The 20528-nt window shown below is 42.3% G+C and overlaps 1 protein-coding gene across 1 annotated transcript in view; it reads left to right on the forward strand.

The window, feature by feature from the left end:
- Positions 1–5066: 5066 nt before the first annotated feature.
- Positions 5067–20528, forward strand: part of BIN3 (bridging integrator 3) — a 155642-nt gene continuing 140180 nt past the window's right edge. Inside the window, exons 1-2 of the mRNA XM_061556558.1 lie at positions 5067–5256; positions 19338–19386. Of these exons, the coding sequence (XP_061412542.1) occupies positions 5249–5256; positions 19338–19386 (57 nt within the window). The 5' untranslated portion in view covers positions 5067–5248. The remainder of the gene's footprint in view (positions 5257–19337; positions 19387–20528) is intronic.

Genomic DNA, 20528 nt, shown 5'->3' on the forward strand with positions numbered 1-20528 from the left:
TCCTTGGCACACTGTGCACGTATAATAATCATAAAAATACCTTTAGACGACCAATATTTCTCTAGATTAATAACAATTCTCCAAGTTTGTAGAGCCCAACACTCGAGATTTGTATAAGTGTTAATATATAAGGAATTGCATGTGTATAATAAACACTTGCACTCCATTCTGTTGCACATCAGGGACTCATGGCTGTAAAAATTGCCCTATAATGGATTCAAAATTAAAATGACACCCCAAGATTTAAATGAGCACATTTTGTTCAGTATCCTATGGCTACACACACTGCACCGAATAAATGCGCTCGCAAGTTTCTCGAGCAGTGGTTACTGTTATAATGAAATATACTGTAATAAGCTTTTGCTGAGAGCAATGAGGCATTTCACATCTTAGCGAGTTTCATAGGCACTGCGTTTATCAAGTATATATCTGAACACCACATATTTGAGCCGTCATTCTACTGTATTTAGTATACTGCCAGTGTTCATAGTTACATTGGCACATTATATGAAACTAAAATACTGTACTACAATGAAATATTTTTTATTTGACCAGATAAGGCCCACTGAACAATATCGTTTTATTGCAGAAGCGGCTCGGCACAAATGATAGCTCAACAAAGTGGCTTATCACGTGGACATTTTATAGCAACCAAATACTGTAAACACATGCTGATTCTAAATGTGGAGGGAAAAACCGGAGGACCCGGAAAAAAATCCACGTGACCACAGTGAGAACATGCAAACTTTAAATATACAGGCGTCAGGGTCGGGATAGAATCCACAACATCCTGTATACAAGGCAAGTGAGTCAACATATCGTCATATGTCAATAAAACTGAGATGTGGCATCAATGTGCGTGTGTGCAGCATGCCCTAACACCCATCGTACATACAATGGCACTATTCAGCTCAATCTGCAACTATTTTACAATTTCATGGCACGGTGCTTGAAAAATGCAATTCATAATGAATTGCACATTAATTACTTTTAGAAAATGTTCTTTGTAAATTGAATTATCACAGCAGAGCCTCAGAGAGCAAACAGACACCGTGTGGAATTGCAAAGTACATAGCGCCAGTGTCCTGGCATTGTGTGGATTGCATCGGTTCTCTAGGCTCCAAAACAGCCCATACTTTGAAAATACCATCCAAGTCAAAGTCTGTGAACAGCCATGGTCAATCCATTTCTGAAATTTATATAAATTATTCACAAGACCATGAGAAACAGAATCATTGTTCACAAAGATCATGAGGGTGCTTTGGTGGTGAGATGTTAACGACCTTGCCTGGTATACAGGAGGCGTGGGTTCAATCCCGACCCAGACGCCCGTATATTTGGAGTTGGCATGCTCCCGTGGTCATGTACATTATTCTCCGGGTCCTCAGGTTTTTCCCTACACATCTAGAAACACGCGTTTAGAGAATTTGGCTGCTATACATTTCCACATAATAAGCCACTTTGTTGAGCTGTCATTTGTGGCCAGATCGCAGATGTACAATATAGTTGAGTGGGCCTTACCTGGTAAAAAAAAATTGAGTCAACAACCACGTGATCAGGCAAGGGCTTAGGTAAGGTTTCTCTCCCATCAAATGTGTACACTGTAAAAGCATCTAGCCATCGTTCGACGGTTCCCAACCACACCGGAGTTGCAATCCAGAGGTCGTCGGTTCAATCTCTCGGCGCGGAAGTTGCAACAAGAGCTTTTTAAATTACTTTCACTCCAGCTCTGTCCACCCGACAGTGTCAATGGGGGAACCAGTTAGTCCATCAGCAAAGCGCGCCGCATGTGCTGGAATGATGTGTGGGTGCACCCACCTACGTCCGGGCAGTGTTTTCGCAACCAGCAACGGCGTAAGCGAGTGATTGCATGGCTGCACTCCTCCTCATATTTGTTTTAGTGTGTACGGTGTATATGTATATCCATACCTGTCAACCCCTTATCGGTGTCTACCTTATTACAGACCAAATCAGACCTTATTGGTCACCCCGTGCCCTTATACATATCAACGTTCATCCCACAAAGTCACGTGACAAGGGAGAAACACCAAAAATATACTTTTTTACTCAATTTCGCTGTACAAGAATACGGGTAAACCGGATGGGTTAATAGGAATGCATATCGAACGTTAATCTGTTAACAATTGTACATGTCATTAGTGCTAGTGTATGGAATATAGCATATGTGAATGAATGTGGCAATTACAAGACGATAAGACTAATTATTATTATTATAAATTACGCTGGAATCCTTAAAATTAATATGCTGCATACATCTCCCAACTACACCCAAACACATGGATCTGATTTACTGACTCGTTAACCGTGAATATGATGGCACAATAATGTCCACTTAAGTCAGACGCTTCCAATATACAAGCTCATTATTTGTACTGTGTTATTTATAATTCTGCAATTATAAGTAACTCGTGGTTTTCCGGAGTATACTTTGAACTTTCCACCTGCATTTGAAAGCAAGAGTTGTGGTTGCATCTTATAATCCGGCACGCGTGCGTCCATGCGTGTCACCCAACGTCACTTTGTATTGACACCCGGCCACACGTTTTTCGGTGCGTCTTCCTTTCCGGAGCGTCTAATAATCCGGGTAATCACGAGAGGAATGACAACCTATAACCACCAGACGCTGCCAAATATAACCATTGATGTCATCTTACACACGTGTTTGAGAAGCGTATGCAATCACGCGTCTTAGTCCAGTCAGTCCATGAGTTTAGACCAGATGTTGGACACGTGTGGCATGCAGAGTTTTTATTGGTTCCAACTTCTTTATATGGCCAATAAGCGATTTAATTATGTATGTTCGAACCTTTTTCGCACCGTACGTAGCCAACCGTGCAATTTGAAATGAGTGGGGGTGAACAAAACACATTCCTGCGGAGGGAGCTGGTAGGAACGTTGGGTTGCTCGGTCAATGGCCAGGGTCAACGGCGGCGTGGTGTATTCCACAAATATGCCCAACTGTGAGGGCGGGCACAAGCCGGCGTGAGTAGGTTAAAAGTTGAGTTTTATAAGGGCACCACGGGGTGACCAGCCCCTCCCCACCCAGTCCCCACCTCTCCCACCCCCCACCCAGCCCCTCCCCACCCTCCCCACTCAGCCCCTCCCCAACCTCCCCACCCAGCCCCTCCCAAACCTCGCCTCCCCACCCAGCCCCACCCTACCCACCAAGCCCCTCCCCACCCTCCCCTCCCCACCCAGCCCCTCCCTTCACGACGGACGGACGGACACAATAATCCCCTGTGGGCTGGTGGAACCAGGTGGTTTCTACTAGTATAATGCCTCTCCTGAGTCGTATAAACAAAGATGTACTCATGGCAAGATTATAATCTTGATAATTGGTTCTTTACCCTTCTATCTGGCAACAAAACTGACACCTTTTTTTTTTGTTGCCAGATAGAAGGGTAAAGAACCAATTATCATATTTTTACTGGCAAATGAGGTCCCCATAGTGATTATAATCTTGATACAGTATTGGCAAAAAGGATCGCATAGATCGACACGACTTCACCTTTTTCTACCCTAGCTGGTACCCGTTTCCTCTCTGGCCTATGAACTAAGCATATGCTTGTGAATTCAGCACATTCGTCAATAACACTGCCATAAAATGAACATAATAGACGTTTCGGAAAATTACTATAGCGGTGAACATATGGGTCACACGCTCCAATAAATTTAGTAATTTTCATTTATTTTTATTTTATTATTATTTTACCTACGTGATTTTACCGAAAAAAACCTAAGAGTATGAATCCTTGCAGTCACGAAAGCTTCAAATCTAGAACCCATTCTTCTAATTTTAATAATAATTTTATTTATATTATTATTAATATTATTTTTATTATTTCTTTTTACCTACGTGACTTTACCGAAAAAAACCTAAGAGTATGAGTACCCATTCTGTGTGTTGTGAGAGAGAGAAAAACGCCACAAACTCCACAAAAAAGTAAAATAAAAATAAAATAATAAAATAAATATATTTCCCCTACGTGACTTTCCCGAAAAAAACTAAAAATATGAATCCTTGCAATCACGAAAGCTTCAAATCTAGAATCCACAAAAAACCCACCAACGAATCTCTCATGATAGCCATCTGGCTATCATGAGAGATTCGTTCATGAGGCGATCCACATATACAAACACAGAGACAATTTTAACCGAGAAGATGGATTCTGGCTTAGCAATCACTGGAAGGACGTAATAAACCATTTTGATACACATTAGGGTGGGTAGAATAATACATAGTGTTATATTAAAATGTATAAGGTATAGGGTGGTTTATAGCAATACAGTATGTAATTTAATGTTGGGTTTGCCTATGGCAGTATATAGTACGGTATAGACGCGTGTGATGTAAGAGAATAAAGTTTAGATGGAAGCATATTATATAATTTTTTACAACGTAGAACATTTTTTATGTATTACTTACTGTTAGTAACTCAACTTATTGTAGAGTATAATAAGTATACTGATGATGCTATGTAGTTTATACTTTAGTTTGTTATGCAGTTTATACTTTAGTTTTTTACGTGGTTGTTTAGTAACTGCAGCTACATACTATTAACATTCCTTTCCTTTGTTAATGCTACCCCCTCCCCCCCCCTTGATGCTGCTAATCCTGCATAATGCACGGGCATAGTATTGATTTGGAACCCCCCCACCCGCCCACCCCCTACGCATTTTCCATATGCTGAATTCCTCTTGATATGCAAATTATTTTGTTTAGGCGCTCTTCTTCCCACCTCCCCCCTCTCTAGCCCAGCTTAAATATACGCTCCAAGCTTGGTGGTGCTTCATTCTTCGCCTGAGGACGACTGCTTGCGTTGTGGCCGAAACGTCGTGAGAATTGTTTTATTATGTTTTATTTTTATTATTTTATTATTTCCCGTCTACGTGACTTTACCGAAAGAACCAAGAAGATGAACCCACCCAACACCAAGAATCACGAATCTGCACGGCAACGAACGCGCGGCTTGTCGCGCCCGCGCGTGCGAATCCTCGAGTCCCCCAATCGAGTTCCACCGGCCCCCCCCCCCCTCTTCATTGTGTTGTGTGAGGAAGCAGAAGACTGCGGCCGCCTGAGTCGTCGTGTCGGCGACTCGGTGTTAGGCCGCTTTTGTTTGTTTGTTCTGAAACCCCGTACGTAAACCAACAACAACAAACGCCGCGAATTCCCCCGTCCCACTCTCCCACTCGCTCGTGGACAGGTTCACCTCAGCGGGCGACAGCCATGAGTTGGTGAGTGGCGCAAACGAAAAACTTCGCCCGAATTGTTGTTGTTGTTGTCGTCGTTGTTGTTGTTGTCCTTCAGGGTGTTCGCTTCACCGTGTGCCGTCCTCATTCGGTGTTACCCGACGTGCTGGCGATTTGTTCTGTGGCGAAGCGAGAGAGAGAGACACCGGGAGTTGAGTGAACGTGGTGGTGGTGGCTTTTGTTGAGAGGCGACTCTAAATAAAGACGCCAACTTCGCCTCCGTTTGGATCATCGCAGCGCGCATTTAGACGCGGAAACTGCGAACGATTTTGATCTGCCACCGGCCACCACGACGCTCACGGGTTTCCCTCCTCCACCCCCAAGCCGACATCCACTGCAACAGACCCTGACGACGCCGTGCCGCCTAATCACGACGCCAATGATGATGATGATGGCCCGCCCGGTCCACAAATACGAATGAGACATGGCAGAGATTGACACTCCAGCCACTAGCCCCTTGATCTGCTGGCTTGACACACCACCTGCACTTGGCATGTTTAGCTGATGCTCTATGCATCTGCATCAGCCGTAACGAAAGAGACTGCCCCGATCACTACCCCATAACATACAACGACGCCAATTATGATGGCCCCGTCCACAAATGCGGAGGAGGCCACCCAGCAAACTACTCCCGACGCGGTTATCCGCTGGCTTGAACCACCTGCACGAGACATTGTACTGGTAGGAACCTCCTGGTTACACCAGCCCACAGGGGATTATTGTGTCCGTCCGTCGGGCTGGGTGGGGAGGGTGAGGCCGGGTGGGGAGGGTGAGGCTATGTTGGGAGGGTGAGGCCGGGTGGGGAGGGTGGGGCCGGGTTGGGAGGGTGAGGCCGGGTGGGGAGGGGCTGGTCACCCCGTGGTGCACTTATTAAACTCAAAGTTTCACCTACTCACGTCGGCTTGTGCCCGCCCTCACAGTCGGGCATATTTGCGGAATGCACCACGCCGCCGTTGACCCTGGCCTTGACCGAGCAACCCAACGTTCCTACCAGCTCCCCCCGCAGGAATGTGTTTAGTTGGTGCTCTGCCGTCTTACATCGTCAGGGGCCGTCGTCATACGAGAGAAGAACGAAGTTTGATGGCTGTGCCGCTGGCCAATCCGGCGTGCGGACCGCGTGTCCTGGATGCCCCTTGTGACCGAGGACAGTGCTTCTTAAAACCATTTACTTGCAGCCCTGCGGGGCCCTTTGCATATATGTCAACACGTACGGTTTAACCCCGTATTCTTGTGCAGGGGAATTGAGTGTTCAGGTCCATACGGCGTACAGCCGTTTATAATATGGGCAGACGCTTTTTTTATCTATTTGTTTGTGTTTCTCCCTTGTGATGGGACTTTGTCGGATGAACGTTGAGATTTTTAAGGGCACAGGGTGATCAATAATGTCTGAATTGGTCTGTAATAAGGTAGGCATTGATAAGGGGTTGACAGGTATGCCTTTGGATCTCATTCGTTGACAAGAAATGTATAATGTTAATAAAAACAGGTTTGATGAAACATTTGGTGCGCTTACGTGTCTGCGCTTAATTTGTGTTTTGATGATTTTACCTTCTAAAACAATCTGGCATGTCTCGCATCCCCAGAAAGGGCATCTCGCACCCCCAGGTTAAGAACCACTGGTCGAGGTAATATAATGGTACCTTTTTTTTCTGTCGTATATAGCTGATATATGGCAGAACAGCAACTAACAATGTCACATTCAGGTGGTCAATCCAATAGATAACCACGTCAGGGGTAGCTGGAGTTGTATCGCTGCAATGCCTACTTCGTATTTGTTGATCGGGGCATCATTGGGTCATTATGTGTTGTTACGGTCTGTTGTGGATGCCCACAGTCGCACAAGACGACTTGAGATTTATTCTACGTTGCGTCTTTCTCGAGGTTTTTAAGAGTTTTTTTTCTGTTAAACTATTCATCTCTGGTACCTACACTTTGGTAACTATGATAGCCCCCTCCAATCAAGACCACTGCCCCTCAGCGCCACGCATGGCACTGATATATCTCTGTAGGCGTGCATGAGTTGGTCGAACGTATCGATCACACACTAAGAAGAAGAATGATCTCCATTTCGGGTGTGCTCAATGCTTTTGGCCGCTACTCTATGGGGGTGCCATGGTGGCGAGATGTAAACTCCCTCACCTGGTATACAGGAGATTCGATCCAGACCCTGACGCTTGTATATTTGGAGCTTGCATGTCTATCTCCCTGTGGTCGCTTGGATTTTTCTCCCGGTCCTCCGTTTTTTCCCCTCCAATTAGAAACGTGAATTTAGAGAATGTGGATGCTGTAAATTTCCACATGATAAGCCAGTTCGTTGAGATATAATTTGCGGCCAGGTCGCTTCTGAAAAAAAGCTAAATAGCTCAGTGGGCCTTACCTGGTAAATAAAAAATAGTTCATAGCCTAGACCGCTAACCATCATTTCTGCTATCAATGACGTGGTCTCACCAAGCCCACTTATCATTCACAATCAAAAACAGCCCACAATATGCACTGCACTAGCTTAAAAGAAATTACCCAATCATTGTTGGAAAGTACTCTAGCTGATAACTGTTATGAGGAGGAAAATCTGCCAGTTATTTCCCGGAGGCAGTTTTGTCTCAGAGCCAAAAAACATAGGTTACAACTTAAACGATGGCAGGTGCTGCGGGCGTTATTCAAAAATCTAGAAATCATATTACAGAATGGCGGCACTGGATGCGGATTGACCAGAACTACACGTGTTGGCATGTCTCTCAGATAACCCCCACATGATGCTCATTCTTGATCGATTGTTGGATGCAGTGTAATGACACACCATGAGAAAGAATATAGGACGCTACTGAGCCCAATATTAGTTGATCATCCTGTACGGTATCCATTCTGCAGTCTGCACCTCCTCTGAAAATCTTGGGTGGCGGGGGGGGTACCCCTCACAGGTTGAGAACTTCTGACAAAATACTGAATACGTTCCACATAGCATTGATAGCAATTCATCGTATTAATATTTAGAGGATTATACATATGTCGATTTTTTATTCATGTTTGTGTGTTTATGTAAAGTATTGTGCTAAATGTATGATGTTTTCATCATTAGCCATGATCAATACACTCCTGGATGAAGGGACTCCCCAATTTGTGTATTTAAAAAGAACGTTCTAGATCTGTGTATATTACCAACTATGACACTCGGGTCAGAAAGATGAACATTGACAATGATAATGGGAAAAAGTAGAAGAATTGAGCAGTGCATGTTTCAAATGACACTGAGAGGTAGGCAACATAATGTATGGATTAGAGAACATACCCAAGTTAGGGATATATTATCAACTGTTCAGAAAAGCAAGTGGGCTTGGAGGTTGAGATTCCTGAGGAAGTTGCAACTAAAGGAGGGAACGTGACCAAGAGGCTGTTCATTATGGAGATGGAGTGATAAAATCAGCTCATGTGGAGGTGTTAGATGGATTGTTCTATTGCAAGACTGTGAGAGATGGTGATTGCCTGGGAAAGCTTTAGTCCAGCAGTGGTGGGTAGATCATGATTGATGATGACCAAGTATCTCTTATGATTTATCTGTCCAAAGTGTCAAGGATTGTAGTGTTATGCGTTTACTTAGTAATACGTAATGTCCCGTATTTACTTTGGAAGTAGTCACTTAATCCCAAGACTCTTTGTCACGAGGGTTCATCTCGGGATGTTCAGCTTATTTTAGGCATTTCAGAGTGTGGGAGAAAACTGGAGTGCCCAAAGAAAATAAAAATCTGCAAGTTCAATGAAAGAACACTCCTCTCTTCATCATATATCTCCTGCAGTAGCCTCTCATATCCTGGAATACGGTATTTTTTTTTCCGATCGCTTCAGTTCCCACTCCTGTGGGGTGTCTGGAGATGTGGTTGCATTTTGTAAATTATTTATATGGTGGGCGCCACGGTGGCAAGATGTTAACTCCCTCTCCTTGTATATAGGAGGTCGTGGGTTCGATCCCGAACCTTGACGCGTGCGTTTAGAGTATTTGGCTACTATACATTTTCACGTAATAAGGCACTTCATTGAGCCATCATTTGTAACCAGGTCGTTTCTGAAAAAAAGCTAATAATCTCAGTTGGCCTTACCTCTGGTAAAAAAATTATCTACACAGCGTTCTATTTAACGAAGTAAATATCCAGTGGTATTTTTTTATAGGAATATGATTACCACAACTATGGAGTTTATTCAGTTTCTGAGGGGATTATTTTCAGTAGAAGATGCTTGAAATATTGATGTGTTATATAGTTGCAGTCGTAGGACCTGTCTGCACCAGCAAATGAATAACTTTTATTTTAAGTATTTATACCACCCTACACCACCATCATACTTTCAAAGTAAATACACTGCTGACGCCTTTTAGTATGCAAGTTGAGTTATGCTTGACGATTGAGTAACATAGATATTCCACAAGAGAGATTAACTTGAAGAAACAGCTGTTTGATACCTTTATCATGTGTTTGGGATTGGATATAGTGTAGTCTTATCACTTAAATACCCGTTTAACACTGGCACATTCATTGTTTTTTTTCTATGCAGAGCTGTGACCAAATTGGCAAAATGTGTCTCACCAAACATCTGAATCCACCTTGCGGCCCAGCAGGGCCAGGGCTAACAACGCATCAATGACCTGTCACTGCGCAACTCGGTATCGCACATTGCGTGTGACGTCAGCATCATGGTCCTGCTTCTGCAGTCGAAAAATGACCTGCCACCTCCTGACTTGCTATGGCTTCGCTTGGCACAGCCCTGGCGTGGCTCCGATGTACTCGTGGAAAAGGGTTAAACGAATTAAAAGCTTTTCCTTGCTCCAATGAGCAATGGGGTGGTATTCTTTTCCACTGGCAGATAAGGACCAGTGGTAAAATAAGTGCACCCCCATACCACATTTCCACGGTAGGGACATTCAGACCAATGAACAATGCTGGTTGCTATAAAATGGTACTAGGTTTATTATCCCTGGATGGACGATGGGGCGAATTTTTTTAAGATAGTGCCCAAGTACCCATAGACAATTCCAATAATGTGCATTGGTCAGTAATTATTATCACTAATTATTATTTTTTAAGTCACAATATTATTGCAACGTTTTTCTCGTATAGTTAGCAGGGTGTGTTATTCTTGGACTGTAAAAATCTAACTGAAATTGTAGCCTAAGTATAAAGAGTTGGATGTTGGAGGCAAGGTTAATGTATTGCCACGGTGGTTTAAAGGTCAGGGGTTTGATCCCGAACCTGATGCCTGCTGTATATTTGGAGTTTTCATGTTCTGCCCGTGGTGGTGTGGATTTTTTCTCCAGATCCTCTTGTTTTTCCCTCCACATTTAGAAACATGCCTTTAGATTATTTAGATTATTTACCTGCTATAAATTTCCACGTGATAAGCCAATTCGTTGAGCTATCATTTGTGGCTGGGTTACTTCTGAAAAATAAGCAAATAGCCTCAGTGGGTTTTACCTGGTGAAATAATAAAAAAAAACGTGTTCCTAAACTTTGCACTCCGATTGTGTGTTTATATTGTTTGTTGTAACTTTCTGATTCGCCCCTAATGAGTGTTATAGGTCATCAGATTCCTCCAGTATAATACCTGCACAGAAACACAACAACAAAACAAGACGCTTCAGGCCTTCGAATATTTGGTGTATATTGAGGTCATTAGTAATTTAATGGTTGGGACTTGGAAATTTTCACATGGAAATTCAGAGCAGGAAACAGGAAAGGATTATAGATGAACTCAAGAAGAGGAGGTTGTGATAGGTCCGAGGACGTGTGCAGGGTCACCAATACGAAATGTCCATTGAGAAATGGGCCTCATAACTCAACATACGTTTTTAATATTTGTTTGAAGAAGACAAAGCCCTGCACTGGATTAGGCTTCACGTAGTGACATTCACAGGTGTGTCCTGACAGCAAGGTTAGTCATGAGTGCGTCAATTCTGTTTATTTTGCAATATTTACAGTTATAGCTTAAATTTGTATTTAAAGCGTTCGTGACTGCAGGGATTCATATTCTTGGTTCTTTCGGTAAAGTCACGTAGAAAGGAAACAATAAAATAATAAAAATTTAAAACAATAAAATGCTCACGACGTTTCGACTGCAACACAAGCAATCATCATCTGGTGTGAAATCCACAGCAATAAAATTAGAAAAAACGTCGTGAAAATGTTATTTATATATTTTTATTATTATTTTATTGTTTCCCTTCTATGTGACTTTACCGAAAGAACCAAGAATATATCGTTATAGCTTAATTAAACTGCTACTCCTGGGCACGGTCACCTTCCATTGCCTTATAATGTTGGCACAAGTGCTCAAAAACCCTGGTAGTGAATGAAGGTAGCTTGCAATTACTTTGACAGAATATATACAACGGCACAACAAAGTAGTGTGTTGTTTCATACATGCCAATTCTTCGCAATGTGATCTCCAACAGTGCCATTAGTTGCACACTGAAATGTGACCAGTGTAATAATCCAGCTTGTAAATCAGCATTGTTTGAAGTACTCTATAGAGTACGATATATATCAAGGGTTATCATCAGCCATTGCCTTTCCACTGCTGAATGAAGACCACCTGTGCCGTCTCCTCCTCTCGCAAAGCGACAATACATCTCACTCCTGCACATGAGTTGACCTCATTGCTCCATCTCCAGAATATTTAGATTTGCCTATCAATATATGCAATGCAATTGTTTTGAAGTTTTTTTTCTCGATTCCTCTTGTTTTATATCCATAATAGAGTTTTTTTGGGTTAGATCGCGTAAATATAAATGTGTCGTTAAACCGGCCACCACCCGACACAGCCAATGCCAATTCGTTGCTAGCACAGTACACCGGTGTGTTTGGAGAGAGTACTTTTATATCACATCATAGCAACACTTTGATATCGCATCATTTAAATAAATGACAAATGATTATAACCAGGTGAGAGCACATGGCTAACCAAAATGTAGCAGAGCTAGGGAGAACGTTTTTTTTCATATTTTCCCCTTTTAGAATATGAAATAATTTCCCCTGATGTTGCACGTCTGCCATCACCATTAATCCATGAGTGGAACTGAGTGTTTAAATGGGACGCCGTGTAATTTTGTAAGCATTTATATTAGCTAAACACATGCGTATGCACGTGCGTGTGCTCTCTTTTCCAAGGTCTCTTCGTGTTTTGTCGTCACATTTTTGGTCGTAACGTCCGCCTCGCAATTGGAAAAAAAAAACGAAATGTCACTTTTACATTTTCGTCTTCGCTGGGGATTTTTTTCTGGGCACCCAAGTCACAAGAATCACAACCAACATCACACGCATGACGAAAAAAACCACTTCCCTTTCCAATATCCCTTCCTGTTTAAGGGGCAGTTTAATATTAGCTCACATCCGTACAGTTGAAATTTGAAAGCGTATTTGTAAAAAAAGTTGTGTTTGCCTTTTCCAGCTTAACCAATTTTCCACTCACGGTATTGTTTTATCTGCATTATTTCTTATTATCATTTAAGTGAAAAAGATCTCTGGTTTATTTGAAGGAATTAATATTCTGTTAACAAGGAAGGATGACCACCTGTGGTGTATTTGAAACGTACTGCATTTACTGCTAAAAGTGTATTTCTACTTGTCCCTTGATTAAATGAGATCTAAGTGTCTGGGTAAAAATGAAATAGTGTACTTACTACATTGTTATGTATTTGGAGTTTTTTTAAGTTAAATATCCGGGCTTTGACAGTGATAAGTGACCTTGACCTCCACATGTTGTTAAAGGCTCTTTAGTAATCACTTTAGAGCAAACTCATCGCGTCGGTAAACCCACAAAATGTAATTTGCCCAAAAGTATCTGCTTAGCTAAAAAAAAGTTCACTTATCCTCGCATTTCTCACTCTCTTTTTAGTTGCTAAAAATGTAACAGGTTTTTTTTGTACGGAAATATTCAAGTGAACCGTTTGAAATAACACTTGTTTATTCCTTTTCACGAGGGGAAAAAAATAACCAAAGAAACCACAAAAAACGGTAACGAAATGTCAAATGGCACGGCTAAGCCATGCATGCTACAATATCTTGCACAGCCACAAATGGCTTTGAAATTCCCAGTGTGATTCAGCACTTGTAGGTGTGATTATTATTAACCACGCCACGTTTAAAATATTAAACCGCTCTGTGTGACTCACACTCGCAGTGTTTGGAAACATTCGAGAAAAACAGTTTTTCCGAATGCGTTGTTTAATCAACGCTTTGTACATTAGGACATACCTATATAGTGCAGTAGAATTGTGTCATTTACCACATGTACAGTCATTTAAGAACTACACAATGTTGGGCATGAAGAGAAGTTTAACATTTCAACATTAAAACCAGTTTAACTGACTTGATTGTAGGCTTCTGCAGGAGCCCATTATTTTCACGTAATAAGCTAATGGCAGGTGCATCTTGTAGTGATTGCTGTATACAGCCAAGCCGGTCGAACCAGTGATGGCCCTGGTCAAGTAAGTTTGGAGTTTTTCCTACATTAGTGGCTCAAGCTGTTGGTCGAAATTCCACATTCTGATCGTGGGGGGCCAGTTTCTTCATTGGATAAAATTGGGGTGCCAGTTTTTCTATAGGATAGCCAGGCTTATTTTCACGCACTGGTTACTTATTTTAACAACCTCTAAGGGATGATGGGTTGAGTTGACACCTCCCCCTCCCGTTGGGTTTGAACTTGCGAGTTAGTCTCACAGTGCCATCCAGTGCCAACCCAGTGTGACGTGATCCTCCTCGACTGGTATGCAGGAGGCCAGGGGTTCAATCCAGACCCTGATGCCTGCACATTTGAAGTTTTCATGTTCTCCCCATGTCCGTGTGGATTTTTTCTCTGAGTTTTCCTGTTTTGACATTAAAAAACATGCATTTAGATTATTTAGATTTTTTTGCCTGCTATAAATGTCCACATGATAAGCCACTTCGTTGAGCTATCATTTCTGGCCAGGTCGCTTCTGTAAAATAAGCTAATAGTGGGTTTTACCTGGGAAAATTAAAATCTTTATTGTAATAAAAAAAACATGTGATTTGCTTACCTTTTGTATAATTTGCACTCCGATTGTGTTTTTGTATCGTGTTTTTTGTTGTAACTTTCTGACCCGCCCCTACTGGACATTCGATTCCTCTAGAATAAATAAAGATTCTAATTCTGTTCTCTGTGGCACAACGGTTGGGGCACTGCGTCAGTGACCACAGTGACCGGAGCTCGATTCCTCGCCATGGCTAAAATCATTGGCAAGCGATATCTGAACTGGTCCTTGTCCTCCCCCTCCCTTCTCAACATCTCGTCCTGATCACCATGGTGAAGTGTGATTAAACAACTCCTCACGATTGGCACAACTTCCAGAGGATTCATCCAGCAGTGAATTTGGTAAAGGGCCATAAATTATTATTTTTACTTGTATAGATCATTGTAATTTAAAGTTCGTCATGATCTTCGGTCTTCATCATAGTACATTGTATTTGTGATTTCAAGAGATTGTTTTCCATGGAATCGTAAACCTTGTTGATTTTGGGAATATTTATCTGGACTATATTGTTCCATGAAATGAATAAGCCTCTGTTGGAGGCTTATGATGAAGGTGGGGAAAGAAGGATTGTACGTATAGGGACTCCTCTACTTACGAACGAGTTAGGTTCCAGAGGTCTGCTCATAAGTCGAACTTTACTCTTGTCGATTCCAAACATGTTGTGCAGCATGTACACTTCACTGGTTCTTCACATTCTGCAGATGTAGATGCCACCACCGCTATCTATTGCGCGGCGTTTGAACTTACGACTCGGTCCGAACAGGTAACTGGACATATGGCCAGGCTTGTTCATATCTCTGAATGTTCGTAAGTCAAATGTTTGTAAGTAGAGGAGTTTCTGTAATAATTAGTTCCGACCTTCTAAATTTGGTTGAACATAGTTTGGATTAGACGAGAGAGTGAGTGGTAGACACATCTTTCATGTGGTTGGCAGAATGAAGGAGTGAAGTTCGTGGGAACAGTAACCATGGTATGGTAGTAGCGATAGAAGAGTGATAGAGAGGCGATCGACCACCAGTCTAAATACTGTAAACTAAATCTAAACCATGAAATTATTTATACTGGTAGGAACTTCCTGGTTACACCAGCCCACAGGGGATTATTGTGTCCGTCGTGCAGGGAGGGGCTGGGTGGGGAGGGAGGGGAGGGGATGGGTTGGGGGTGGGAGGGGTGGGGCTGGGTGGGGAGGGGCTGGTCACCCCGTGGTGCCCTTATAAAACTCAACGTTTAACCTACTCACGCCGGCTTGTGCCCGCCCTCACAGTCGGGCATATTTGCGGAATACACCACGCCGCCGTTGACCCTGGCCATTGACCGAGCAACCCAACGTTCCTACCAGCTCCCTCCGCAGGAATGTGTTTGGTAGCTGCTCTGATGCCCTATTCGCGTAGCGTAAGAGAATGGATCCCTTAACTTTTGTGTGAAGACTTCATTTTATAGGAATTTCTTAGTTCTATTACCTCATTATTTCAAGAAATAGCTCATAGGTGTTCACTTGCGCTGTAATTGTCATGCGAAAATGTGTTTTTGTAGGGATTTAAGGTCACATTTTCTCAGTTTAAAAAGGGAATGACCAAAGAAGAATAAAGTGAAACCACAAACTTTTTCGTGAACAGCTGTTCATTGTATTCATTGCCCATTTAGGAATTTGCAGAAGCACTCGTAACCTTTAACTTAATTTTATTATTTATGACAGAAATGTTATTGGGAAGTTGATATCAACATTGCAAACTGACAGTTCTGGCAGTCAGTGGTTAAATATAATAATTCTGCTTTGCTTTCTACGGTAGGGATTTATGAATGTTTCCCTTTTGGCGGTTCCACATTTCTTCACAGTAAGGACAAGAAGTGCTTATGGAGAGCAGCGGCCCAGCGGTTAGCGCACTTCGCGACAAGATCAGTGACCCGAGTTCGATTCCCACTCATGGCCAACACCAGTGACGATTATCTGAACCAGTCCTGGGCCTCCCTTAGGCCGACTCAGGCTCTAATGAGTACCTGGTGTTGTGTGTAAACATCGCCACTAGGGAGACAAAGGTGGCCGGTGTGGTGTTGACCACCCACCCCCCACGTGTATCATGCCGGCCTTCATAGGTGCCCGCTAGCTGCACTTGCCCCAAAGGTCTGTTAAGGCTATATGGGGGGGGGGGGGGGGTCTCTGCCTTTGTGTGCTTTTGTGCAATGTTGTTGCTCATGACGGAAGATTTGGAGATAATATAAAGATGGGATTGGTTGAGTTTAGTGTAAAGCGGTTGTTTTTGTATTATGAGGTACTCAATTGTTGTGTTTACTAAATAGTGAACTTGTACGTGATACTTCATTGAAAACCCAAAAATAATTGTGCCCGTCATAATATCAGTCGCGTACCTCACTTGACCAGGTGAAGGCCCATTGAGACATGGGGTACCTCTCTGCCAGGATTCAGTAGAAAATGGCCAAATTGCTGCTGAGTGCTATGAAATAGGTGGATTCTGCCAATATAAATTAGTCCATTCTCTCATTTAATAGAAATAGGAAATTAAGATACAATACATGGGTTTAAACAATTGTAACAATTACAAATTGCATACAAGTGAAGTCATGAACAGAAAAATGATAGTTTACACTTTACTATAAATACCTGTGTGGTGTAATTACAATTGACTTGGAACAGTTTTTTACGTAATTTAGAAACAAAGTTTCTGCACGGATATATATTTTTAAAGCAATCCTGTGATCATCATTGGTAAGCAACTGGTAATCGTTAACTGTTTATTCATATATTTTTCCCCCCGCAATTGTCTTTTCACTCGTCCATTGATAATTGTGCACATTTTTAAAAGGGTCGTTTTATATATCCGCATGTTAACAAGAATTGCAATTTTAATAAAAAGTGCCATACAGTTCGTTACTGGAGACATTTGAGTGCCATATACACTTGCACGAGGGTGACTCATTTGATTCAATTCCATGTGACTGGCAAATGTCAATTAATGGTGAAAATACCAGATAAATTGAACCACAAATGCGTTCGTGTGAACTATTTCCATAATTTTTATTTTGCTCATTTAATGTCTTGATTTGTGCCCAAGTCGTGTATCTTAGTGTTTTACAATCACCAAATCAGTGGGTTTGTCATATTCATTTGTAAGTTCACATAAACCGCCCATGAACTCTTCCGCCAGCAGAGATATCGTATTTGTGTTCTTAACAGTCATTTATATAAGAAGTGGAAAAGGTCAATTCCACTGTAGCCCACTTTGTAGGTCCCTTGTTATCTCTTTAAAGCGTCGTTATTCACGGGAGAAACTTCTACCCGAGGATCACAAGAACAACGGGTCGTGTGTGTTAGAATTGAGGCAGAGCCATTCTCCTAACTAGATGCTGATGATCACACACCGCTCGAGATTGAGTATTCCATTACGTGATGGACTATAAGCTGACAGCCAGTGGCTTGATTCAACTCATTTGCAGCTGCCTCTCTATTAACCCCAATCGAATGTCAATAGTGCTCGTGAAAAATACAATGTCTAAATGCACAACCTATTTGGATCATCTGTATAAAACAGCAATTGATTGTGGTTATCTGTGCTAAGGTAGGAAGCTGTTCTTAAATTATTTTGGCGATGATGCAACCCCCCCCCTCCCCCCGTGACTCCTTTGGTATTTTCCGTAATAGAGGTTTTTTTGGGCAGATCAGTACAGATCACATTGTTACAGGATGCTTCAACATTTTTTGTTAACACTTCTGAGAATTTGCGACAATACCACAAGAAATGTGCCCCCGGGCTCTGAAGACCACCTGGAGAAGATTCCAGGCACGTGTTGACAATGATGGCGAACAAGTGGAGACTCCTTGTAAAAAAGGTGTCAGTTTTGTTGCCAGATAAAATGGTAAAAAAACAATTATCATATTTTGCTACTGGCAAAGGAGGTTCCAATGGTGTAAATGCTTACCCCGAGCTCTCATACTCTGATGGTGCACTGTCTTTGAGTTGTGCACCTTTTGGGCGTCATCTGGTCCAACACCATGTGAGACTCGGCTCTAAGAAAAGCTGTCTCGGGTGTGGACCAATCAATTTCAAGGACAGTGCATATCATTATCAGAGTTGTGTTTTTTGTTTGTATTCCAACCGCAGGTATTGTGGTCAATGCAAACATGACTCCTTGTAAAAAAGTGCCAGTTTTGTTGCCAGATAATAACATACATTTGTTATCATGTTACAGTGTATTATCTGTTTTTTTCCCATTAAAAAACGATAGTCCAATTAAGTATTAACATTTTTCTTGAAGCACCCTTTATGCATGTTAAACCCGCCACCACCTGACATAGTCATTGGGTAAGATTTGTCACGTAAACAAATAAACAAAACATGCCAATTCGTTACTAGTTCAGCACACCGGTGTGGTGGAGAGCAAGCACCAACTCACTTGAATTGTAAATGTTGCGAGTTTAACGACACATTGATATTTACGCGACGTAACCCAAAAATACCTCCATTATTAATGGATACTATTGGTCACGAAAGCCTACGTGTTTTAACACGGTGTTTGTTTGCATAACTTTTTTTACCATTCCTGATAAGTATTCACTGCTGAACGAGGGCTTCTAACACGTGTGCGTTGCTGCCTGAGAAGCGTGTATCGAGTTCCTGCAGCAGTGCGCGTGCCCATGGCTCTCGCTCCCCTTTGGTCATCCCCTCGTCTGTGTTTCCCTTGTCTGTGCACATCGGTGTGGATCAGTAATGCCCCCAGCAGTAGTTCTATCTTGCATGCACTATGTTACCATATTTATTACTTGAAATGCTGTAAGAAAATATACAAATAAAATGTAAACTGATGACTGTTTTGGCCACTAGCCCTTTCATCACTGTTGCTAAAAGGCCATAGTTTGCATCATTGACAATGTTCTTTGGCTGGAGGCATTTTAAGTGGGGTGTGTTATTGACTTAATATTCGAATAAATACTGCCAGCTTCGTTCCAGCATTTTTGCACAATATAAAACTTATTTTTTTGCTGAACATTGATTACATTTTTATTCTTTAAATACAGGAACCCATTTAAGGCCCAAGAACCCAAAAGGCCTGTCGTGTCAAAAACTGTAAGTACCTCCACATTTTATACATTTTCTGTCGCATATTTCCCTTGTATGTATGTACATTGAACTTATTTTGCGTCGTACGTAGCTAACCGTGCTAAATTGGAGGTGCGGGGGAAAGACAGCAAACTGAACACAAAAAACACACATGTCCATATTGTTCACATGATTTCCTTTACATAAGCTCGTGTTAGCCATTTGACTGGCTGAGATACATTATGGTACTCTACATGAAATAATATATATTTTTAAATTGTCTAACAACATGTGGCGTCAAGTGCATTGCATAAGTAACTCGTAGCAGCCACTTTAGGTGCAAGTCTTGGCTTATTGGAGCCTTAGCCCTCACTCGGATCGCTTGGTACCTTTGAGCTGAAAAAGGGCACGCATGTGCCATTTGCTCTGTTAAGTGAATCCAGATGTGTGCACGTTTACACATCCGTGTGCCAGCACCAACTTACAAGAGCGTCTGAAAAGCCCTTCCATTTGACACAGGTGTTGTTAGCCTCAGAATTTACACTTTAAAAGAGCTTTGGAGTGCGCACTTTCTTGGCAGCATCTGTGAAGTTTTGCAATGGGTTTTTTTGTATTCAAAGCATTGCAGCCCACATGACCTGTGTGTAATGTCGAGAAATAGCTTGACTTTTGCATCCTTCTGAACTATGTAAATTACTTTTGAAGCTACGTGCTGACATTTAAGCACAGGTTATGCAATGGCCATTGCGTGTGCTGGGTGCAATTCAAATAGATTTCTTTTTTTTACGAGAGCCCCGGTTAAAGGCACGAACCGTAATAAGGGAGGGGGTGGGGTCCAGAAATTCTGCGAACTGAAGTCTGATCTCAGTGCTCCTGGGGTCTGGGAAGGGGGGAGAAGATTGGGCTCACTGCCCCACTCATGTAGTAGAGACTGCGAGCTGTGCGAGTGTAGGGGTTTATTTGGGCAAGGGAAGAGGAACACAATTGAACGGAAAAAAGGAGTGGTGGGGGGGGGGGGTGCACGTAACAAAATCTTCCAAATGAAATAACCTACACGTGCCGAGTGAACGTATCGTCGGTTTAAGTCCCGCAGAGCAGTTATTTAACTCCTGTGTATCCCCGGGGCGGGATACCCCAAACGCCCGTTAATTCCCCCCGACATCCCTGCA

The sequence above is a fragment of the Lethenteron reissneri genome, chromosome 22 (assembly GCF_015708825.2).
Source record: "Lethenteron reissneri isolate LAM-NWPU_2019-01 chromosome 22, ASM1570882v1, whole genome shotgun sequence".
NCBI lineage: Eukaryota > Metazoa > Chordata > Hyperoartia > Petromyzontiformes > Petromyzontidae > Lethenteron > Lethenteron reissneri.